This window comes from Sceloporus occidentalis, unplaced genomic scaffold (assembly GCF_023333645.1).
Source record: "Sceloporus occidentalis isolate IW3139 unplaced genomic scaffold, rSceOcc1.0.p SCAF_1, whole genome shotgun sequence".
NCBI lineage: Eukaryota > Metazoa > Chordata > Lepidosauria > Squamata > Phrynosomatidae > Sceloporus > Sceloporus occidentalis.
Window position 1 is genome coordinate 164,055,908 of NW_028316981.1, and position 24,963 is coordinate 164,080,870.

The following is a 24,963-nucleotide window of genomic DNA, read 5'->3' on the forward strand; positions in this document are numbered from 1 at the left end:
GAATGTTCAAAATCCCCAACCCAACAAGGAGCGAATTGCTGCTCCAGTTGGAACAACCTAATAGTTAAATAACTCCCTCGGGTGCCTGAACTCTCCCTAAAGTCAAGAAGGGTAGGATAGTACCTAATTAATTGATTATTTAAGGTTTCAAGGCTTCTCTGTACTGTTTTAATGTAAATACTGTACACACATACACACACACACATTTTGGAGGCTTGAAGAAGATTTCCACCTTTTTTGGTATTTTTGCTTTATTTTTCAATAGTCCATGCAGACCTCAAACAATCCCAGAACTTGAAACTGATCCTGGGACCTGTCATACTTGCCCACCCTAGTTATAAAGAAAGCTTTCAAATCTAGTGATTCATGTTATTCCAGCATCTCACCAACATGCTGTCACCATTTCCCTCAAAGTGCACAACACCTTGGTTCAGTCCACAGTATTCCACTGGTACCAGTAAAGAAAGCAAACCTGGGGGATCACAGGGAATGTATAGGTGGCAAAACCCATACTGTAGGTTACATTCTTTTAATGTTTTTGTGTAGTATGTTTTGCTTCCTTTTAATAAGATGTTTTGGCAGGGGTGGGGTGGGGTGAATTCCTGTCATTCTTCTTAGGCTTAGTTTGTGAAATGAATGACAGCCATTCCTAGGAGTCAAGAGGAGGACTTCGTTCTTTGTCAGCTAGGTACCATGCAGCAGATGGCATCACTGGCATCAAAGTCATGTCAGATCACCATGTCCCACTTTCTGCAAACTCTTCAGTACTATATGTGTGATTTTTATAGCAAAATCACATAAAAAGGGAAAGAAAAGAAAAAAGGAAATGGCTCACACTGCTATATGTCTGTCTATCTATCCAATCCTTAGATAGCAAAGCCTTACTTGCAGAATTTGTACAAAATCTTCTCAAAAACCAACACAGGCCCAGTACTTCCCAAGATGGTGAGGGGCTGGCCAGCAAAGAGAGAATACACCACTCCAGTCATTGAGGCTCCAAGCAAGGATTCTATTGCACTCTGCAAGTTGAAACACAGAGATAAAATCAGAAGAGCAGCCATACCGATTCAGAGCAAGAATCTGCACAGCTCACTATTCTGACCCAAGCTAGCCTCAGATTCTGCAGGGGAGATGGTTAGAAATTTCTGAGGGCTTGCTACATATTGAATAGCCCTCCCAACATTCAGCTATTTTACATTTCTCCCTGCAGGGATTTTCCAACAAATTACCCAAATTCCTTTAAAGCGGAGGTGATGTGCAATGAAATTGAGAAAATCACCTTGTCAGAGAGCAATTTCAAATGAATTCTACATTTCTACAAATTCTACATTTTCATGTCTGCTGGACCTGGCTTCAAAGTATTTCTCTGGCATTTTTATCTTGGATCAGTTAGTCCCACTCCTTAATGTATATTAATCATTGCTAATGACCTTAAGACCTGTGTTTTGTTCCTAAGCAAAGCAGAGCTGCTTCTTCTTTGCTTTTCAAGTCAATGATTAAGCATTCTGACTATAAATCTAGAAGGGTGGCTGCAATGTGTTTAGAGGCAATTAATCAAGGTAACCACCCTTCAGAATGTGGCTTTATTCTCTGTTCTAAAATAGATTATGGAGAGGTATGTGGTGTATTTGAATGTCACATTCCTCAGATGGCATTCAGTCTCATAATTTCAAAGATGCTTGCCACTGGTCCCACAAACTAATGATGGTGCCTGAACTAGAAATACTGGATCCATTGATGTTGAACAGCACATACCTCAAAAGCAGAAGAGCATTGGTGACATTAAACGCCCACTGCTTTTTTGTAAAGCCACTGTTTTTACTGCAATCTAAGTGAGAATTACTCATGACAGGAGCAGGGAAGCTTTCTTACTATTTGTCCCTCTGTTGCTTCTCCAAGCAAGCCCCCAAAGGTGATCACAGGAGACATGCAGGCACAATACAGGAAGAGGAAGGAAGCTAAGCACTGTAAATTCAAAGCATCTTTAAAGTCACTCCAGTACCAAGGAGCTTTCCGCTTCACATCCAAGATTATGCCACCAAACAGCCTGCAAAGAAAAGGCAAGCATATTATTACCACAATGTAGGCCAAATGCGCCAATGCTTGGCGGGGAGGGGGGGGATAATAAAAGAGATGTGGAAAAAAACTATCTCCGCCGCATCCCACACACAACCACCACAACAACAGTTGAAGGTAATATCATATGTGTTGATTGTGTTCACAGGTTCTGCAGATTTCCCTAGTGTTCCAAAAACAAATAAACAAACAAAAACCCTTGTGGAAAACTTATTTGACCCTGAGTGTGACTAAATGTTTGCATATGCATGTACATACACTGTGGGGAATGATGCCTTCACTCTTTAAAATTTATTTTCTGTCTGCACAAGAAGCACTATATGATTTGCTTGGGGTTAATTCCAACATTACTTACAAGCACAGGTATATTAGCATATGCTACAATCACTTCTTCTTTTGTTTATCCACCATAGTACGTATTCAAATTATTGCTTGTTTGTTTTTTCCTTTAGGACTGGTTAACTAGTTTTCTCACCTATGTCTTTGAGGGCCAGCAAAGATAATTGGGACAAATGCTTGAAAGCAGAAGAAGTCCATGTACATTTATACTTACTCACTCTTCCTACAACATACCCCATAAAAGTGATTTCCTGAATCCACTATCAGTGTCCATGAACAACTCTGAGTTCTACCCTTGTGACAGAGAATCACCTTTACAAGAAGCCCATCTGAGGCAGATAAAACAGAAATTCACCTCCCCGTTCTCTGGAGCTCTGGCCCTCTGTCATCTTCCATTTCATCATGGCAAATACTTCCATTGGGGATTCCTGGTGTCCCTGGCATCTTTCTCTTTTCCTGATAAAATGACAACATTATGTTTCCTTGGAACAAAAAATGTAATACAAATACACAGTGAGACACCTAAAAAGGTGGGATAATCTTTAGAGAAAGCTTACCATGGAGTGAGTGAACAGGTTAGCATCAGGGAAGTTTTACATCAGACTACTGCACAGAACTGGTGGCTAGTTTGTCATTAGTTCTCTCTATATATATAGTTCTGAGGATATTCTACTCTCTTTCTCTTTACTGACACTGCTTTGTCTCCTGACTCATTCTGTGGTTGCAGAAAGAGGTGCTGATTGTTCTCCCTGCTTTTGGTTTTCCACACCTCTTTTCTTATTATTGCAGCTGCAGAGCTACCTAACTTAAACTCCTATTGTAACTGGGGTTGTTTTTCAAAAGGCTTTCTCCACTTTTTTAACTTTGGCTGCTGGATCAGCCTGCTGCTCCAGAAGTTGGTTTCTTTTGCATTGCTGCCACAGTCTATATGGAATGAGAAGGAAGTGAGCAAATAAGGGACTTTCATATGGGACTGCAAGGAATGTGTACTTTATAGTTAACCCAACAACTAGCCAAAAAAAAAATGCTGATAAATAACCTGAACTTATGTTCATAAAAGTTGGCATGCAGAATCCATCAAAATGTGACTTATGTAGCAAAATAATAGCCAAATCTCTTATATAGCATCATATACACACAGGTTTAATTTGGACTGCAGAAATAATGTAGTTTTAATTGCCCTGGCTCAGTGCTACAGAACTCTGGGATGTGTGGTTTTGAGAGTTATTTAGCCTTCACTGTCAGAGAGCTCTGGTGCCATAGCATTGACCCATGGCAGTTAAAGCAGTGTCAAACTGCATTATTTCTGCAGTCCAAATTAAACCACAGTCAACGTTTCCACAGCTTTAGCATGAGACTCAACATGAACAAAGTCCTTCCCACAACTTCAGTGTGCCAGAATAACTGAGCAAGCTCTCTTCAGATGATTTGGCTCTGGACAAATAGGCAAAAAGCTTTCTAAAATACAATGAACTTGGTTACATTGTTCACCTAATTTAGAGGACATGTTCTCCATGATAAGGCTTGCTCATCCAAAAAGGCTTGACTTCTGTGGTATTATCAAAGTCTTCATGTCAAGATTTACCTGGGAAGGGAGATTTTTTGGTGGTTCTATTCTAATTGATGGATCCCATTCTCCAGGCGGTAGCACTGTCACCTGGTCAAGAAATTCATCAATCCCAGCCAGCAGGTCACTACGGTCCTTAGCTTTGTAAGCAACATCATGGAAAATCTTTAGATGTAAAATGAAGAAGAACCATCAGTTAGTTACATATAACAATAAAATAACAAAAGCCATTTTTTAAAAAAAGAAAAAACTGCCTTATCAAATACATTGTTTTGCCTTGCCATCTGTCAACTGGCTTTTCCTGAAAATGAAGGTACAAAATTGATAAGATGTTTTTGTTTTTAGTGCTGCAGTCCATAGTGGCACACGTGCCCTCTCCGGCACACAAAGACATTTCTGAGGGCATGCAGAGAGATGTGAGGGTGGGGGAAGAATAGGAAATGCACCCTATTTGGCCTTCAGCTGTCTGAAGGCAGAAGTCCCCCCCAGGAGTCCTGCCTCCCTCCCCCCTGGCACCGGGTAGTACCCAGTGCAGGAATGCCTTTGAGTTTGGGCACTCAGTCTCTAAAAGGCTCGCCATCACTGCCATAGGCTAATGAGGGTATACAGCATTCTACCAGTAGTGGAGATATTCTGCATATTTCTGTCTCCCCCCACCCCCACCCCAAGAGAGTGTGGCTTAGAAGAGCACATCATTATTCAATGCCTTTATTGGCATTATGCCGGCATCAGTGAGTTTTCACATAGTTTCTGCTAAGTGTGTACTTTCAGTAATTTTCATGATCTGCTACCAAGAATAACTCTCCCTGGATTTGTACTTCAAATTATTGTGAAAAGGTAGATGGCCCATTAAAAAAATCCACAAATCCCACCTTCTTATTCCCCACCACCACCTTCCATCCAAAAAGAGTAGCTAAGTAGACCATGACAAACATTAAGAGGGTACTCCCAATTGCTCCCTTATTATTTCAATACTGATGTCTCCTCCATCACCTTGTTATTATCGTTATTGTTTTAAATCATTCACCACACCTCCTCTTGCACAAGCGTTGTGAAATGAGCAGACACTGAGGGGATGGATGGGCAGGTTTGTGTGAATTTGCAGATGACCACTCGAAGAAACACAGTTACATGTGAGCAACCTGTCCTTCTTTGTGGTCTCTGTGAATCACACAAATGGGTTTAGACTAGCGAGCTGTAGTCAGTGGAGGAGGGAGTGTCAAACATAATAAAGGCAACAATCAATGAAGTATGTAAACCAAACACGTTTGTTATTTATTAACAGTGCAACAGGTTTAGTGCATTGCAGAAAGTAACACTGCCCTCCCAAAGGCCGCATCATGTCTGGCCCTGGCGTCCAGCCTGTAATGTCTGATGAATGTCAATGGTTGGGACCAGACAGCAACCTTACACACATCCCCAAGGGGAATCCCCATCAAAAAGGCTGAGGATGCGGCTACCACCCTAGTTGCATGGGCTCTAACCCGACATTGCAAGGGCTTTCCAGCCAGTTCGTAGCAGAGGCGGATGGTATTGGCCACCCACTTGGGGAACCTCTGCGGTGAAACCAGCAGCCCTTTCTTGGCTTCGGAGTAGCACACAAAAAGTCTCTCCGAACGGCTGGAACCAGATGTCCTGTCCAAATAGAACGCCAGCGCCCTCTGAACGTCCAGGGCATGGAGCTGACGCTCGGAGTCCGTGGTCGGATTAGGAGCCAAAGTCGGCAAGACAATGTCCTGATTTATGTGAAAAGCAGACACCACCTTTGGCAAGAAAGTAATATCTGTGCGGAGGACAACCTTGTCTTTGTGAAAACAAAGAGCACACAATTCACCAGCCCGGCGGGCTGGCGTGATAGCTACCAGGAAGGCTGTCTTCCAGGTCAGGAGTCTCAGGTCTGTGGTAGCTAAGGGTTCAAAGGGCTTAGACACCAGATGTTCCAGGACGGTGTCTAGACTCCACTGTGGTGGAGGAACCGTAGCAGGTGGATGCAGATTGTTGAATCCTTTAAGGAACTTCTTAGAAGGCTTGTCCCGAAACAAGTAGTGGGATGAAATGGCAGACAGGTAGCACTTTACAGAACTCAAAGAGAGACCTGCCTCAGTCAGTGTCATGAGAAAGTCCAGGACCACAGGGATGGAGACACGGGATGGTGGAATGTCCTTGGTCTGCAGGAAGGCAAGGAACTTGTTCCATTTGTAGGCATACGACCTCTGGGTAGACGGTCTCTGAGCTGCCTTGATTATCTCTTGGACACCGGTTGGAAGTGTTGTCAGGATCGAATCCTCCATGCCACCAATGGGAGAGATTGCATCTCGGGATGGTGGACTCACCCGCCGTGGAGCGAAAGCAAATCGGGCCGGTGTTCCAAGCGGAGATATTCTTGGGCTCGCTGTAGGAGAGGGGCAAACCAAGGCTGTCTGGGCCACCACGGAGTTATCAGGATTGTGTCCGTCCGGTCGGCCAGCATCTTTGAGAACACTCTCATGATCAGGGGGAACGGGGGAAAGGCATATAGTAGGCCTTGAGTCCACCTGAGCTGGAAGGCATCTCCTTCCGATCCAGGCTCCCTGGTTCGAGAGCAAAATCTCGGGGTGTGAGCGTTTGACAGGGAAGCGAATAAGTCCAAGAGAGGGGTTCCCCAGTGGGCGAAGAGTTGATTTACCACATCCGGATGCAACTTCCATTCGTGGCAGGTGGAAGATGACCTGCTGAGCTGGTCTGCAAGGTCATTTTGATCGCCGGGCAGGTGGATGCACTGTAAAAGAATCTTGTGCTGTATGCACCATTCCCAAATGCGAATGGTGACGGCTAGCAGGGTCCGCGACCTCGTTCCTCCCTGCTTGTTGAGGTAGTACATGGCGGTGGTGTTGTCTGTCAGAAGTACTACCTTGTTTGAGAGGACAGCTTGAAAGGCTCTGAGTGCCTTTTCCACGGCTAGCATCTCCAAGACGTTGATGTGGAGAGCAGCTTCCGCAGGTGACCATTTGTCCTTTATGGTAAGGTCCAGAGTGTGGGCGCCCCAACCTTGTAGAGAGGCGTCCATGGTCAGGGAGAGATCTGGTTGTGGAGGCAGGAACGGCATCCCCACGCAGACATTGTCGGGCTGGAGCCACCATGGTAAGGATCTCTGTACAGTCCTTGGGATGGTGAGCAATTTGGAAGGCGCGTCTCGGACGGGATCGAACACGGAGAGGAACCAAGACTGGAGAGGTCTGAAGCGCAGTCTGGCCCACGGGGTGACAAAGGTGGTGGAGGCCAGATGTCCCATGGCAACTTGTACCAAACGAGCTTGCAGGCGCCTCTGGTCGAGGCAAGGTCATAGGGATGTACAGAGGGTCCGAAATCTTGCGTCTGGAAGGTATGCCCTCAGTGCCACGGAGTCCAGCGTGGTTCCTATGAAGTCAATGCGTTTGGTGGGAGTCAAGTTGGACTTGTCGAAATTGACCTGCAGGCCCAAAGCATGAAGAAGCGTGAGGGAAAAGTTGAGGTGCTTGAGGAGAGTGCCTCTGGAGGACGCTGAGAAGAGCCAGTCGTCTAGGTATGGGAAGACTGTGATTCCTCTTTGGGGCAGGTAGGCCACCACGGGCGCCATGCATTTGATGAAGACCCGTGGAGCTGTAGAGAGGCTGAAAGGGAGGACTTTGTACTGATAAGTCTCATCGCCGACAGCGAAGGCAAGAAACCTCCAGTGGTCCTCCAATATCGAAATGTGAAAATAAGCATCTTTCAAGTCCAGCGTCACGAACCAGGAGTTCTCCTGCAAGAGTGGCAAAATAGAAGCAAGGGTTACCATCCTGAACTTCTTGCAAACAATGAAGGCATTCAGGGCCCGAAGATCCATTATGGGGCGGAGGCCCGAGTCTCTCTTGGGTACAGTGAAGTATCTGGAGAAAAAGCACCGTTGCACCCCAGAAGGGGGAACGGGTTCAATAGCGTCTTTGTCTAAAAGAATGCGCACTTCGTCGAGAAGGGTGTCCGAGGGGACGGTTGAAATGAATGCTCCAGTTGGTGGGAGCTCAGAAAACTCTAGGGCATAACCCCTACGGATGATGTTAAGTGCCCAGGAATCAGTGGTGATAGAGGCCCAGATGTTGTAGAAAGAGCTTAATCTGCTGGAGAGGGGGCTGACGAGGTGCGCAGGAACACACCAGAACCTCTTCTTGCCGCGGCCATCCTTTTTCTTATAACTCTGTTGGTATCTGGGTTGGGACGGCTGTTGCCTGTCCGCGGAAGGAACAGGAGAATGGGAAGGCCGACCTTGGGGCTGTCTATCCTGGTGGTAAGGACGGTCCTGAGGCTGGAAGCGGTACTGGTTACCAGGGTACCAGGGGTGCTGACCAGGATATCTCTGTCTTGGGGACTTAGACGAAGAAGCCGACATACCGTGCTTCTTGTCTGCAGTCTTCATCCGGTATCTGAAGCTGAGCTTTTCGTCCGTGTCCCTGTTGAAGAGGCCCCAGTTATCAAAGGGCATGTCTTCAATAGCCGCCTTCGCTTGGGGGTTGAGGTCGGAGGACCGAAGCCACGCATAGCGACGGAGGGCTATGGATCCACACAGCACCTTGGATGCACAGTCCGTGGAGTGCCTGGCGGAGATGATCTGCTGGCCAGCCATCAGATGGATCTCGTTCCAGAGGGCGATCATCATGCGTCTCCTGTCATCTGGGAGGTCCGCAATGGTGGGATCCATCTTCTCCACCAGGAACTGTACATAGGCCCCCATACAGGCTGCATAATTGGCTATTTTGAGGTCGAGAGCCGCCGAGGCGTAAAACTTCTTAGCCAGACCGTCCAGCTTCTTGCTGTCTTTGTCCACTGGCGAGGAAGATGTCCTAGGAGCAAAGGTGGACTGGGCTCCTTCCACAATAGCCGAATTCAGCTTGGGATGGTTAGAGAGCCAGGATGGAGCAGACGGGGTGACTCAGTACAAGTTCCCGATCTTGCGAGAAGTTGACGGGATGGTAGCCGGAGTCTCCCACGATCGCTTGGCTATCTTCTCCAGGGATGGAAGGTATGCCAAGGCCGGCGGTGCTGGGGCAGATCCATGGATCCTCCTTTCAACTGGGTCGAGGGCGTCGTCCTCAGGATGGGCAACCTCCAGTTTGAGGGCATCGGCCATCCGTATAACCCTGTCGGCAAAAGCCCTGACGTCGTCCGTGGGTGATGGGACTGCCGGACCCTCAGGAACGAAGGACATGTCTCTGTCTGAGGGGGGGTGATGCCGAACGGGAAGGAGACCTCGATCTGGACCTCAAGCGAGACGGGCTCCGACGTCTGGAGGAAAAATCGGCTGCGTCAAAGTCGTCGAGCCCTCGGGTGATGTCAACCGTTTGAGCGGGAAGGCGCACCCGCGTGGGGCCACGAATGTTTCGACGCAGATGGGAAGGTGCCACCGGGAGTAGGTACTGTCCCGTGCGTTGGTCGTAGACGAGGTCCGGAAACGCCTCAAACAGGTCCTGGTCTCATTCGACCGTGTCAGGACGCTCCAAGTCCAAAGCCTCATCAGCCTCCGTCCCCAAGGCGGCTCGGTCCTTTCGTGGGGGGGAATGTGGGTGCTCCCTGCCCCCTGAAGTGGAGCGTGGCCTGGATCCCTTCCTCTGGGAAGGCGAGCGGGATCTTGATCTCGGCCTCTGCGGGGATAGAGGCGCATCCGAATCCAGGAGTTCGCCCTCAGATTCAGAGTCCACGTTGACTATCTGTAGGCTGTCCGCCGGTACAGAGAGGTGGCCCACGACGAGGATTTTGGGCTCTAGAGGCACCATTTGTGAGGATGCCTGTACAGACGGCGTCGGGGTCTTAATGGACCCTATGTCAGGAGACGGAGCAGGTACTGGCCTCGACTCTGGCGGAGGCACTGAGACCATGTTTGGGGGGCCTTTACACCAATTTTTGGCGGGCGGCAAGGATGAACGGGCCCGTTTTTTATCGCGGTTGGAGCGTTTGTCTCCCTTCTTCCTTGAGGGCTTGGGATTAGCATCGCCCGACCCTCCAGAGGCTCCAGAGCCGCCAGGCTGGCTGAGCACCTTCTCATAAAGCGCAGTCTTCAGTATCCGGTCCCTATTTTTAAGGGCCTGGGCGGACATCGCCTTGCAGTGGGGGCAGTTGCCCGGAACATGGGCCTCCCCCAGGCAGAGGACACATTTGTCGTGGCCGTCGGCCATGGGGATTTTAACCCCGCACTTTGTGCATTGCTTGAAGGAAGCCATGGTAAGAGAGGTCCGTTACCAGTCCGAAGTCAAGCCGTGAAATCAGAGGAATGGTCAAGTCCAAAGGAGACTCTGAAAGAATGGTCAAGGAAAGCCGAAGTTCAAATGCCAGAGATTCCAATAAGAAGAGAGCAAGGAATGCTAGCGAAGTTCCTCGAGCTACTTAGCGCGGCGGAATGAAGGAACTGAAGAGGAGCGGGCCACCAGGAGCCTTATATATGGGTGGGCGGGGCTACCGCCAAAAAGTTGCAGAAAGATACATTGCTCTCTGCCTGGAGATTCTAGAAGTTTCCGAGCATTGCTGCGCAGGCGCAGAATAAACCCATTTGTGTGATTCGCAGAGACCACGAAGAAGAAAGGCCCTTCCTTAGTGAAACTGTTTTGGGACCAGTTGTGAACATTCAGTAAAAAAACTGAGTGAAGAACATATTATACTTTCTTAGAGTGCTGTCACTGCTGTGAGGACTGCTTGCATAAGGAAGGCAGAGGTGATGAGTAGTTTTTATAGAATCACAAATCTATTTTTGCATGAGACCTGTAGTCAGATAATCTTTCTGTTAGCCCACAATTTCCCTAACTTAGCAGGAGCATGTATAGTTTCACAGCTAGATGTGGGTATTACCTGTAGTCCAATACAATGCCAATAACCTAAAGAACTGAAAAAAGTCAAAAATCTCTTTGAATCATAGAATCATAGAATCATAGAGTTGGAAGAGACCACAAGGGCCATCCAGTCCAACCCCCTGCCATGCAGGAGATCACAATCAAAGCATCACCGACAGATGGCCATCCAGCCTCTGTTTGAAGACCTCTAAGGAAGGAGACTCCACTACACTTCGAGGGAGTTTGTTCCACTGTCGAACAGCCCTTACTGTCAGGAAGTTCCTCCTAATGTTGAGGTGGAATCTCTTTTCCTGCAGCTTGCATCCATTGTTCCGGGTCCTAGTCTCTGGAGCAGCAGAAAACAAGCTTGCTCCCTCCTCAATATGACATCCCTTCAAATATTTAAACAGGGCTATCATATCACCTCTTAACCTTCTCTTCTCCAGGCTAAACATCCCCAGCTCCCTAAGTCGTTCCTCATAGGGCATGGTTTCCAGACCTTTCACCATTTTAGTCGCTCTCCTTTGGACACGCTCCAGTTTCTCAAGTCGGAAATCTATTGAAGGCACACAATACACAACACGCATATATTTTACCATACCTCATCAGTCATGAGAGTAGCCATGGATCTTCCAATCTCATGATACTGCTGTCCTTTCCCTATTGGACCGAGCAAGATAAACAAGAACCTAGCCATAGAAATAAGAAAATTAAGAGATAAAGATAACTTTTATTGTACAATGGGCTAAGGCATTTGGACACAATATTTCCTTTCAAGAAATGGAGATCTGCAGCATTCCACACACAGTGTGGGAAAATATATAAAGTCATTTCCCAGGTTTGTTTGTTTTTTAAAGTAAATTGACTCGAAAGTAACATTCACCCCAAGGGTTACCCACACATCTATATCTTTTATGCTCTGGTGTAGCTTTAGGAAGAGAGCCAGCATGGTGTAGTGGTTTCAGCACTGAATTACAGTTCGGGAGACCAGGGTTCAGCCATGGAAACCCACTGGGTGACCTTGGGCAAGTTATATATCCTCAGTCTCACAGTCAGGCAAAGCCAGTGTGGTGTACTGTGTAGTGTACAGTGTGGTGTAGTCAGACTATAAATCTGGAGACCAGGGCTTAAATCCCTACTCAGCCATGGAAACCCACTTGGGCAAGTCTTACTCTCACATCCTCAGAGAAAGGCAAAGGCAAACCCTCTTGAATGAATCTTGACAAGAAAACTCCATGATTAGTTCATCTTAGGGTCACCATCAGTTAGAAACTACTTGAAGGCACATAACAACAACAATTGCTATAGGGAGAAAGGCAGTGCAGTGTGGTGGTTTGAGTCTTGGACCAGGATTCTGGGAGATCAGGTTTCGAATCCCCACTTAGCCATGAAAACCCACTGGGTGACCTTAGGCAAAGCATACACTCTCAGCAAAGGCACACTCTCTCTGAAAAAATCCTGCCAAGAAAACCCTGTGACAGGTTCACCTTAGGTTTGATGTACGTCAGAGACATGTGAAGGTACACAACAACAAATAGCTTTGGAGTCTGGGGTGTGTACACTGGGACACTAAGATGCACATCCTCCTGCCCTTTAGGCATTAAACTGAAATGTCAACTGCTTTCTTCAGACCAACTTGTAGCCACAGCCAGCTGAAGATCTGAACCTGCATGTTGACTATGGCTGTCACCATTTTTGAGGGACTTTTGCTTGACAACAACAGTTTCAACAAGAGCAGAATAACAGTAGGAAAAGAAAGGAAGGGCCATTCTAGACTATTCACTCAGCAGCCTGAAGAATTTTACATTATTTATTTGGGACACTTCCCCAGAGGAAAAGAGCTAGGCAGCTCCTGATTTCATATAGCAACCATTTCACCAACATTTTCATAAGAAAGTGCAGTGTGCCAATATACATGCATACACTGTATATACTCATGTATAAGTCTAGAAATATTAGTTTAAAAACTGACCCAAAAATCCTGGGCCAACGTATCCGTGGGTCAACGTAAGTATTATAACTCTTATTTTAAAAAGGAACCATTCCTCCTTGAAAGGCAAGAGTTTAATCTATCCTGAATCAGCAACCCCTCTCTACTCTCTCATCCATCCAGTCTTTAGTGTGAACACCAACAGTTATACCTGCTGCAATTTTGTAAATTCTTTGGCACTGGTTTCCTTTGCTTCATCCTTTAGATCCTTTGATACATGCTCCTAAATTTAAACCTCAACTTATCCACGGGTCACATCAAAATCCATAATTTTGGGCCCAAATCTTGCCCTCAACTTATACATGAGGTCAACTTATTGCATATATACGGTAAATTCATTGCCAGGTTGTGTGTTTGCACGTGTAGAGCATCCTTGTGTTTGCTGTTCATATAGGCATCTTACAACTAATGTTTCCTGCAGCAAAAACATTAAATGTGGATGGCATACATACATTGTATTCTTGTGCACAATCTTCTTGACATAGGCGGGTTACAAACCGCCATGTAAGTACGCGCGGAGTGCGTACTAGGGTTAGGGAGGTGTGGTGCTTCCGCATCTCCCTAACCCTAATACGCGCTCCGCGCGTAAAAAATGACGGCGGTCGTTCCAGATGGCCGCTGTCATGAGGACGTCATGGCCACGCCGCCTCTACACGGGGCGGCGCGGACGTGATGTCCTCACTCCGTGCCAGGGCGCCCTTTCCGCGGACCAGGAAGGAGCTCCGTTTCGGAGCTCCTTCCTGGTTTGCAGCGGCGCTTTGCTTCGCTGGGCGCAGCCTTTAGACGGCTGGGCCCAGCGAAGCAATGGAGAAAGGGGCCAAGCGGCCCCTTTCTCCTTCTCCCTGCCACCATGGGGTGTCCTTGGGGCTTGAAGCCCCAGGGACACTCCTTTTCAGGCTGCGGGGAAGCGGCGGTTTGCTGCTTCCCTGCAGCCTGAAAAGCGGCGGATCGGGGCCTCAGCAGCTGCCGTTCTGGCAGCTGAGGCCCCGATACACCGGGGAAAGGGGCGGGTACAGCCCGCCCCATATGGGCAGTCTATAACCCGCCACAATGGCTCAATCAAGTTTTCATGATGCTTGTATAGTCAGCCCTCCATATCCATGGACTTTTTATCCATGGATTCAAGCATTCAATGTTTGAAAATATTTTTAAAATATTTAAATTCCAAAAAATTTGGAACCTTGATTTTGCCATTTTATACACAGGACAGCATCCTATTGTGCCACTATACTTAACGGGACTTCAGTATCCACAGATTTTGGTATCCATGGTGGTGGTGGTGGTCCTGGAACCAAACCCCAGTAGATACGAAGGGCCCACTGTACAAAGGTGTTTCAAATGAATATATATAAATGAATGTCACCCACATTTTTGATCCATGAAATACCAGTATAAAAAATATAAATACTGTACATGCACAAAACATTGACCATATAATGAGTGGAACTGTTCTGTTTCTCAACTACCATTATGAAGTATCTGAAGTAATTCATATCTGCAAGAGCTGCTGGATGTGGGTGGTTTAATGCAAGGAATCTCATAGCTCTTGAATTGTGAAGGTGGAAGTTGTTCAGTACATGTTGTGTCTCCCTTATCTGAAATGCTTGGGACCAAAAGTGTTTTGGATTTTGGATTTTTTTTTTCCAAATTTTGGAATATTTGCATATATCTTTTGGGGAACCAAGTCTAAACACGAAGGAGGGATTTTTAATTCTGGACAAACTGGCACAATTCAACTCAAGTAAACCTTTGGATCCTGGCTCTAAACACAACATTCCAAACTATGAAGTAGCAAGTTAACTGCAATGGAGAAATATATGTAACATGGGTATCAGTTCTCATAATTTCACATTGTTATGGTTGTTGTCTAGTCCATATCAGGATTATCATCATCACTAACTCTTACCTGGTAGGGAGTGGGACTTCAGTCATGCCCGGAAGAATTACAGCTGGTGTTAAGCGCACAAAGGCAACAATGGGTCGAGTAAGAAAATCCACTTCTCCTACTAGAACATTTGAGGTTTCTGCTCCAACAGGGATCTTTTTCATAAAATGGAGTTCTGCCTGATTCCAAAAAATAAAGCATAATTTCTAGGGCTGAATTGAAATGGATGATTAGTGTATTATTTTGTCCCACAGATAATACATTCCCCTGTTTTCCCAGCTCTTTCTCTAGATCCTTTCCATACTGAAATCCATCAATATTTCTGGCAAGAGGACAATGTACAGAGATCCTCCACTGCCACAACCCCACTCCATAGTGTTCGGCACTATGCTTGGTATTAACAAATCAACAGCAATGATCCTCTGTGACACTTTTCCAGACTCAGCAATAAAACAGGGATAAAAAAGATTCAGAGATGAAATGAAACAAAAACATTAAAACCCATAAAACTATTCCTTAAAAACAGGGATAACTGACAGAGTTTACAATCAGAAAAGTGACCAGGAAAATGTCTGATAAATAGTTAGTTAACAATAGAGTTACCTAATACTGAGAGTCCACTTAATTTAGATAGGGATACCATTTTACATGAATGGAATCAAAAAGAGCCGTCCTGTGAACTACAGCAAAACAAGCTTCACTAGTCATGTGCATGTGTGTGATATAAACTAGCATATCCTCGTCTCCTCCCCCCCTCCCCATGGAAGACTAGGATGGTCTGTATCAGAAAAGGCATTCTCTCAAATCATCTGGTCCTAAGTTGTACAGTTGCTTATAAACCAAAAGTTAGTTAAAAGCACACCAGACTGGCTCTTCCAGCACAAGTGTTATATGAGGAGACAGTTCTGATAAGTAGCACAGGATGCAGCTCCGTTAAGCAGCCTGGCTGTTGCAACCTCTATATCAAGGCCATATGAATTCCAGGAAAAAACAGGATGTATTTCTTATTAAGTGTATGTAGGATTGCATTGTAAGTCTGTTATTATACACAGTATAAGTTATGGTCAATAGTAATTGAATTCTCAAAGGAAAAGTGGGAAGAGATAGCTGTATTAAATTTTTGAACTGAATGACTGATGGTAAAATGTGCCAATGGAACAATTGTAAGGTATAGAGTGATAAGCAATAACATACAGTTGGTCCTTCACATTTGCGGTTTTGACTTTTGTGGATTTGATTATTCATGGATTTGATTATTATGGTCTCTCTAGTAATCTCTAGGTCTTCCAGATGACTCTGTCAACAACTTCTGCCAAAAGTCACACTGGAGGACCTAGAGATTCTTAGAGAAATCACTTCTCTAGGCAACTGTATGTCCTCCAGAACAATTCCATGTTCAGCTTCTGGCAGATCTTGCGCTGGAGGACCTAGAGATTCCTAGAGAGGTGTTCTCTCAGGTTTAAAAAATGTTTTTTTAAAAAATTTGTGGTTTTTCCACATTCATGGGGGTCCCGCCATGCCCCTAACTTCAGTGAATGTGGAGGGCCCACTGTATGTGTAACAATTACAAGCATACTGTATATACTCATGTATAAGTCTAGAAATTTTAGTCAAAAAATTGACACACACCCCCCCCCCCCAAAACCTATCCACAGGTCAAGAAAAGGAACCACTCTCTTTCTCAGAGGGGCAAAAGGCGAGATCTTGGTCCATCCCAAGAGCACCCATTAGAACCACTTCTACTCTGTCAACCATGGCTTCACTTCTGATCTTTGAGAATGCCTAGGTTGGAAAAGCATAAACAGCTATGCCTATCAGAATTTTGTAAATTCTTTGGCATCGTTTTCCTTAGCTCCATTTTCTATATCCTTTGTTACATGCCTCTAAGTTTTACCCCTCGACTTATCCATGGGTCAGATCAAAATCCATAATTTTATTATTAAACTTTATTTTATTTTATTTTTATTTACACAGCGCTGTGTAAATCTACAGCACTATATAAATAAAGTTTAATAATAATAATAATAATAATAATAATAATAATAATTTTGGCCCCAAAACCTGCCCTCAACATATACATGAGGCTGACTTATAGTCAAGTATATACAGTAAGTGGTTAAAAAATGAAAAAGGGCTTAAAGACTGGAGAAGCAAACTTATAAAAGAGAAGAAGACCAAGTTACAAGCACTAATATTCTTAACAAGGAAGTCATCAAGATAAATAAATAGGACATATATTGATGGAAGAAAGTATGAATGAATGTTTAAGTAAGTGAATATGAAGGTATGTGTAAATGATATAGAAAGAAAATGAGAATAGGTAATGGAGTGGGGACTATTTGGTGATGATAATGGGGCAGTTGTATGTTTGAAGAAGATAAACGAGAAACCAAAGGAGAGGAAGGAAATAAGTAGAAAGAAATAGAAGGATAAGAAGAGATGTCAGGATGCATAGTGATAAGATGGTTGAAGAACGAGTTGAATGTCAGTAATGTCAGCGTTGGCATGTAAATATTATTAGAATAATAGAACCACAGAGTTGGAAGAGGCCACAAGGGCCATCCAGTCCAACCCCTTGCCAAGCAGGGACACCAATCAAAGCACCCTGACAGATGGCCATCCAGCCTCTGCTTAAAGACCTCCAAAGGAGGAGACTCCACCACTCTCCAAGGGAATGTCTTCCACTATCGAACAGCTCTATATGTTTATAAGTCTGTACGTTTTATGTGTTTTTATATGCTTAATAAAATTTATTAATTAAAAAATACACCATGGGTTATATCCAGATAGTTAATTCCCACTGGAATCAATAAGACCATCTTCATTTTCATATTGACTAATATGAAGCTAATTTAGCATGGAATGAACACTGCATTAATTTAACCATACTCCTATCTAATTACTGATGATGGGGTGGTACGGATGGAGATGAAGATGGTCTTCTGGCTCTTAGGATAAGAGGGTTAAAAATAAAATGGAGTCGGAACGCATCAGAGAGTCATGTATCTGACCTTTTAGGTGATGCATTTTGCTCTCTGGTTAAGGCTTACTATGACTAGGATTATGTCAGTTCATGATGGAAAGGAGGAGAGAGATTCTACAATCCACCTCTTCCAGAACACCTCTCTGCTTCTATTGTGTCATTCTCCTCCCATGTTTTATTATTCCCACTCATACTTTTACAATGAATTCCTGGAGTCCAATTTCCATACAATGATACTCCCAAAACTATTTGTCAGGCCAATACATACAGATTGTCCAGATGTGAAAATTTTGCTGTTCTGCATGTACTTCATTCCAACTGCTGCTTAGTACAATTCATTTCCAAAATCTAGGTTTCCTGGGTGCAGAATTAGGACTCATTTCAAGAATACCAAAACTTCCAGCCATAACTAGTTTAGTACTCTAATCATATTTCAACCTTTCATTTTGTGTTTTCACAATGACCCTCTTTTGTACTACCCCAGTATGCATGTTCTGTGCTGGTATTTGGAAAATGGTTTGCACTGTGGCAGCCTTCAAGAAGGGCTAGTTGTGATGATGTGGAAGGGAAGAAGAAAATGCAGCAATGCAAAGGGAAAAAATCAGTGGCATCCCCAGCCCTCATGTCACCCAGTGTGTGGGGGATGCTAGAGGACCATTTGGGCAGGGTGGCCAAAGGGAATGCTCAGTCCACTCCTATGCTGCTGCAGTGAAGCTGGGGATCAACGCTGCCGCAGCAAAGTCAAGAGGAGCACACTCGGCCCTTCTTACTTCGCAGCAGGAAGAGGACTCCCCAGGGTGTCACTCCTCTTCTGGCGTGTCACCTGGCACGGGCCGTACCCCCTATTGACGCCACTGGAATAAATAATTACATAAATAAAACTACAGTAGTGGGAATTACAATCATTAAAAAACATTTTACTAATCTTTTCAGATTTCATCTTTTGCAACTGAAGTCTGAACTTTTGGGGGACACATTGGTTGATTAACAAAGGATTAACATGACAACCAGCAGGAAACAATGCACACTTTAGGCATAAGAGTAAGCACTATGTTCTATTTTTAATTGGGCTTTCATGCTTTTATTCTCACTTTCATTTTGAACTTAATTTTCTGTGTATATATATTAGGGCAATCCTTGATCTTAGTTTATAAGCTGAACATATGAGTAAGTAAGACTTCACCTTGCTCAAGTCAGTCGGAGTAGTATCATGCACCAAGCCATTTCTCACTTCTAAGGTGTTGGAAGGAGGCTGGAGATTCAGTGAGTTCATTCCTAAAATGAAAACAACACACAATTTTAAATGAAAGAATACACAAATTATCAGGTTAAACATATCACTCTGGATGCTGTCACCAAGTACAGATTTATGTGAATGAAACTACACACACGTACATACAGCTTTCTTGGCATAAAATGTATGGAACATTTGATTTAACCTACACATCTAAGTATACAAGGATGATATCTTAATTCTAAAAATTACCAGTACGGTTCCTGCTTTATTCTAACTGGTGGGTTATAATTTGGGGCATATGTTGATGAAGAAACTATCTGATATGGTGAGATTTTGCACTGGCCATAAAAGGACCAACACATTTCAAGAAGACTGGATGTTCTTCATTGACTATGTTAATCTGCACTCCTATCAAATCCAACCTCCCGCTTCACAGATAGATCTCTGGACAGACGCTCTTCAACTTGACAAGCCAGACTCTCTGGCTCATGCTGAGAATTAATTTTGTAATTCTGCTGCAGAATAATTACTCATCAGATAGATACCCTTGGCCCTTGTAGTTAATTGTTGTTGTTGTCATTGTTATACAGACTTTATGTGTTTTATTGTAAGAACTCAATAAAAAATTAATTAGAAAAAAAAGGTATGGCTGCACTGGGAAGTGCTGAAACAAAACAAAAAAATTTTTTTAGAGGGGATGCAATGTGAGCTAAGGTGGGCAGCCCAGGGCCCTGGCATTTGATGTAATATGCCTTCCTAGAGTGCTAGATCTTTTTGTAGAGCGTAAGTAATGCAAAACAAAAACAAAAAACTCTGACTGTATTGTGACAACAATAGCTGTAGATGTGTCACCTCTTCAAAACTGCTTCTGTTTTTAGCTAACTGATGTTCCATGAGAAACAAGCCCCTCTCTGGCTATAAAAGGATTAAGTCAAAGAGCTTTCCTGGAAACAGATGTGTCAGTTTGGCACTGTTCTTGCTTAAATCTATGTGCACACAGCTGAAATGAAGTTTGGAAGGTCCAATTTGGCCACCAGCATCCCCATCCCAAAAGAAGCAGCAACACAATTGTACAGAGACCTAGGATGCCCTGTGAGAGGCAAAGACAATTGCCAAGGGCATCCTGCCCAGCGTGCCTGGTTCTGAGGAAGGATCCCTTAGAAATAATTATTTGAAACTTGACTGTTTTGGAGGTGAGAAGCATCAGCCATTTACTTCAGCCAGTTTTGCTCCACAGAGCTTGCATGCCCACCTTCTGTCTGCTCTCAGAATAAGAAAGTGGGGGATGGCAGCAGTGCTGGTGTGGTAGTAGCAGCACCTCTACCCTTGCCTTAAGCATGTCTTCATGGTGTAATGCAGGGGTAGGCAACCTTTTTGAGCCGGGGGCCGGGTTGGTGTCCCTCAGGCGACTGGGGGGCCGAAGCCGGGGGTGGAGCTTCAACCCTCCGGGGCGGGGCCATGCGCAAGGGGTGGAGCTTCCACCCTCCGGGGCGGGGCCACGCGCGAGGGGTGGAGCTTCCACCCTCCGGGGCGGGGCTGCGTGCCGGGGGCAGAGCTTCCACCCTCCAGGGGCCATGCCTCCCCATCTTTGCTGGCCCCTGACTGGCCCCAGAGGCCCCCTGCCGCCCCCGGAGCCCTCCTGGAGGGCCCCAGGGACGGCAGCGGGCCCCCCAGAGGCCCCCTGCAGCCCCCGGAGCCCTCCTGGAGGGCCCCAGGGATGGCAGCGGGCCTCCCAGAGGCCCCCTGCCGCCCCTGGAGCCCTGCTGGAGGGCCCCAGAGACGGCAGCGGGCCTCTTAAAGGCCCGCCGCCGCTGCCGCCGCAGCCGCCCATCGCAGCTTTTCGCCGCTCTGGGCGCCGCCATTTTGGGCGAAAAAATGGCGGCGCCCAGAGTGGCAGCGGCAACAGGAGGCAGGGGCCGGCCGCATCCGGCCCACGGGCCGGAGGTTGCCGACCCCTGGTGTAACGTCTTCAAAGAACAAGGCATGATCAATTTTTTATCCTTGTATGTATTTGGACATGCTAACATTTAGATTTTGTATTATATATTTTGTACTTTGTCTTCTATTGATACAGTCAGCTGACTAATCAATAACATTTGTTGTTGTCTTCAAAGAACAGAAAAATATTTTGATTGACAGGTGACAATTGAGAGTTGACATTGGAATGTTCGGCTGGTTTAGAGTTATGGTTGAAGCAGCAGTGTGGTTTATTGCTGTGTGTGTGTGTGTGTGCGCGCTTTATAAAATTGTATCTATGCATTCATCTTTCCACATTCACTGGGGTTGGGGGCACAAGACCTCTGTGGATGTGGGGAAAATGCAAATAATAAAAACACAGTTTTTACCTAAGACAACACCTCTCTAGGAATCTCTAGGTCCTCCAGTACAACTCTGTGGTCAACACCTGACAGATATTGACCATAGAATTGTGCTGGAGGAGCTACAAATGCCTAGTGGAATAATCCCTCTAGGAATATCTTGGTCCTTCAGTGCAACTTTTGGTTAAAGTTGACCACAGAGTCCCGCTGGAGGACCTAGATATTTCTAGAGAGAACGTATTAATAAAATCCGTGAATAATCAAATCCACAAATGTGGAGGGAAGGCTGCATTTTAACTGAACATAAAAGTCTCCAGGAACTTTGGAGAACCCCTCTCTACTGCCTGCAAAGACCTTTCCTGCTGCTCCCAGAGTCCCACAGGAAGCAAGGCAAGAAGGACCTGTGCTGCCCTGAAAGACTTTCCTGCTTGCATTGGACTTTTCCACAGGAAGGAATAGCAAGTAAGACTTTCTGCTCCCTCAGGCCAACCTCCTGCTTGCATTGGACTCTTCCTCTGAAGGCCCGAGCTGGCAATTGATTCTAACTGTTTTAACACCTCAGAAAGAGAGCCAGCTACACCTCTCCCTTTTTTCTTTCCTGTCTCTGCCTTAGTCACACCTTCCCCCGTTAATCACTGGGCAGTGAATCCTATCCTTCCCATGGCTCCCCACATTTCTCCTAACCTGATCCCCATTCGGCCTCTCCCTGTCTCCCTGCTTCCCTTCCTCTGTTCCCTCTGGAACTGCCGCTCTGCTGCCCCTAAAGCAGCAGCAATCCATGACCTTTTTCTCTCTAAATCCTTTAATCTCCTCACTCTCACCGAAACCTGGCTCCCAGCCCATGACACTGCAACCCCCGCTGCCCTTTCTTTTGGTGGTCTCTCCTTCACCCACACAAGCCGCCCTGAGGGTCGAGGAGGAGGGGTTGGTATCTTGCTATCTAACTCCTGCCAGTTTCAAGTTCTATCTTTTCCCCCCAGCTATCATTTCTCTTCCTTTGAGTTTCATCCTATTAGATTCTTTTCTCCTCTACAGCTTCGTGTTGCAGTTATCTATCACCCTCCTGGTTCTGTCACCCAGTTCCTATCTGACTTTGAATCATGGCTGACATTCTTTCTTTCAGATTCAGTCCCCACTTTGATCCTAGGTGACTTTAATATCCACACTGATGATTCCAATAACCCTACAACGTCTCGCTTTAACTCTCTCCTGGCTTCTTTTGGCCTCCAACCACATTCCAACTCTTCAACTCATTCTCTCGGTCACTGTCTTGACCTGGTTCTTGCTGCAAACTGCACCATTTCTGACTACCTGGCACTTGACTTTCCACTATCTGACCATCATTTAATCTCCTTTGCTCTTACCTATACTCCTCCTCCTCGTCACACTATTCAACGCCATTTTCGTGATCTTCAATCTGTTGACTCTAACCATCTTGGTCAGACCCTGGATTCATCTCTCTCTTCCCTAAATCTTGGGGACTCTGCTGACTCAGCAATGTCTCTATTTAACTCCACTCTTTCCTTGACTCTTGACAGCTTTGCCCCTGTCTCTGTATGCACTTCTTCCTCTAAGACTAGGCCTCAGCCCTGGCGTACTCCCATCATTAAGTTTCTCCTGTCCTGCTCTAGAGCGGCCGAACGTCTTTGGAGAAAGTCCAAACAGTGGGCTGACTTTATCCATTTCAAGTTTGTTCTTTCTTCCTTCTCACGCGCCCTGTCTATAGCAAAACAGAATTATTACAAATCATTGATCTCTGCCAATGAGAGGCGCCCACAGCACTTGTTCTCCACCTTCAACTTTTTGCTTAAACCCCCCTCTCCTCCTGTCTCTTCATCATTCTCTCCAAATGACTTTGCTAATTATTTCATCTCTAAGATTACCACTATTCGCTCTGAGATAGTCCCTCCTGATTCTTCTTCTGCTCATAATTTTCTATCGCCCTCCCCTAACAAATTTGCTGTGTTTCCTCCTGCTTCTTTGGATGAACTCGCTACACTTCTGAACTCTTCCAAACCTGCAACTTGTTCTCTTGACCCAATTCCTACTCGTCTTCTAATCTCTACAGCTCCTTCTTTTCTCCCCTCGCTTCTCCATATCTTCAATCTCTCTCTCTCTACAGGCTCCTTCCCGTCGGACTTCAAACATGCTCTCATTTCCCCAATTCTGAAAAAACCTTCTCTTGACCCCTCCTCTCTGTCTAGCTATCATCCAATTTCTCTTCTCCCCTTTCTTTCTAAGGTTTTGGAACGGGTTGTTTCTTGAAGCCAACTCCATCCTCGATCCCTTTCAGTCTGGTTTCCGCCCAAGGCATTCCACAGAGACAGCTATCACTAAGATCTCCAATGACCTTTTACAGGCCAAGGCTAATGGCCTTTACTCTGTTCTCATCCTTCTTGATCTGTCTGCAGCATTTGACACCGTTGATCACTGTCTTCTAGTGGATATACTTTCTGACCTTGGGTTCTCAGACTCTGTTCTCAACTGGTTTTGATCTTATTTGTCTGGCAGATCTTTTGCAGTGGTTGCAGGAGGTCAGACTTCATCTCCTGTTCCCTTATCTGTTGGAGTTGCCCAGGGCTCTGTTCTGGGTCCCCTTCTGTTTTCTCTCTGCACACTGTCCTTAGGTAAACACATTAGCTCTTTTGGTTTTTCCTACCATCTGTATGCCGATGACACCCAGTTGTATCTTTCTTTCCACCCCCGACCTTTCTCCAAGGCTTGAACAGCAAGTTTCATCATGTCTCATAGCTGTCTCGCAGTGGATGTGCCATCGGCGTTTGAAGCTCAACATGTCCAAGACGGAGCTTCTTGTCTTTCCTCCTAAGCCCACCCTTCAACACTCCTTTTCTGTCTCTGTGGACAACATTTCTATTCAACCAGTCCAGCAAGCCCACAGTCTTGGTTTTATTTTTGATTCTTCTCTGTCATGTATCCCTCAGATCCAGACCACAGCCAAGGCTTGTAGATTCCTTTTGTACAATACTGCCAAAATCCGACCATTTCTCTCCGACTCTACTGCCAAGATCCTGGTCCATGCCCTAGTGGTCTCACGACTCAATTACTGCAACATCCTCCTGGCTGGGCTTCCTCTCTCTCACCTCCATCCTTTAATTTCTGTCCAGCATTCAGCTGCACGCATTATCACATCCACCCACTGCTCTGACCACATCTCTCCTGTGTTGGCATCCCTTCACTGGCTCCCACTCCCTTTCCGCGTTCAGTATAAGCTCCTGCTGTCAACGTTTAAAGCCCTCCATGGGCTGGCCCCTCCCTACTTATCAGACCTTATTTCCCCTCACCTTCCCACTAGGGCCCTCCGTTCTGGTAGTCAAGGTCTGCTGTCCCAGCCCAGGATTTCCTCTGCCCCATCGCGGATTCGCCCCTTTTCACTTGCTGCCCCTCACTCCTGGAACCTTCTTCCCCCGCGAGCAAGAGCCATCACTTCCTTAACCAGCTTCAAAACGGAGCTGAAGACCATCCTGTTCAGAGAAGCATTCCCAGGCATTGCATAATTGTCACTTGCTATTTGATGTTCTTTTGTTGTCTGTTTTATTGAATCATTTCCTGTATTGCTATGTATTTTATATGTATTATCTTACTAGACAGGCCCCTTCCCCACCACCACTCCCTTCTCTTTCTGTGTCGTGTCTTTTTAGATTGTAAGCCTGAGGGCAGGGAACCGTCCAATTAAAAAGATTGTATGTACAGCGCTGTGTAAATGTACAGCGCTTTATAAATAAAGGTTTAATAATA

General features: G+C 45.6%; 1 protein-coding gene across 5 annotated transcripts in view; it reads right to left on the reverse strand.

Annotated features, from left to right (window-relative positions):
- Positions 1 to 24,963, reverse strand: part of LOC149322629 (electroneutral sodium bicarbonate exchanger 1-like) — a 127,579-nt gene that overhangs the window by 32,205 nt on the left and 70,411 nt on the right. For all 5 annotated transcript variants that reach the window (XR_016271981.1, XM_089480507.1, XM_089480515.1 and 2 more), the window contains 7 exons: positions 18,836 to 18,927; positions 14,691 to 14,848; positions 11,396 to 11,483; positions 4,001 to 4,147; positions 2,771 to 2,871; positions 1,873 to 2,047; positions 886 to 1,019 (listed from right to left, as the gene is read on the reverse strand). Coding sequence is in view for 4 of the 5 variants with exons in the window: in XM_089480507.1 (XP_089336633.1) it covers positions 886 to 1,019; positions 1,873 to 2,047; positions 2,771 to 2,871; positions 4,001 to 4,147; positions 11,396 to 11,483; positions 14,691 to 14,848; positions 18,836 to 18,927 (895 nt within the window). In the remaining variant the exon portion in view is untranslated. The remainder of the gene's footprint in view (positions 1 to 885; positions 1,020 to 1,872; positions 2,048 to 2,770; positions 2,872 to 4,000; positions 4,148 to 11,395; positions 11,484 to 14,690; positions 14,849 to 18,835; positions 18,928 to 24,963) is intronic.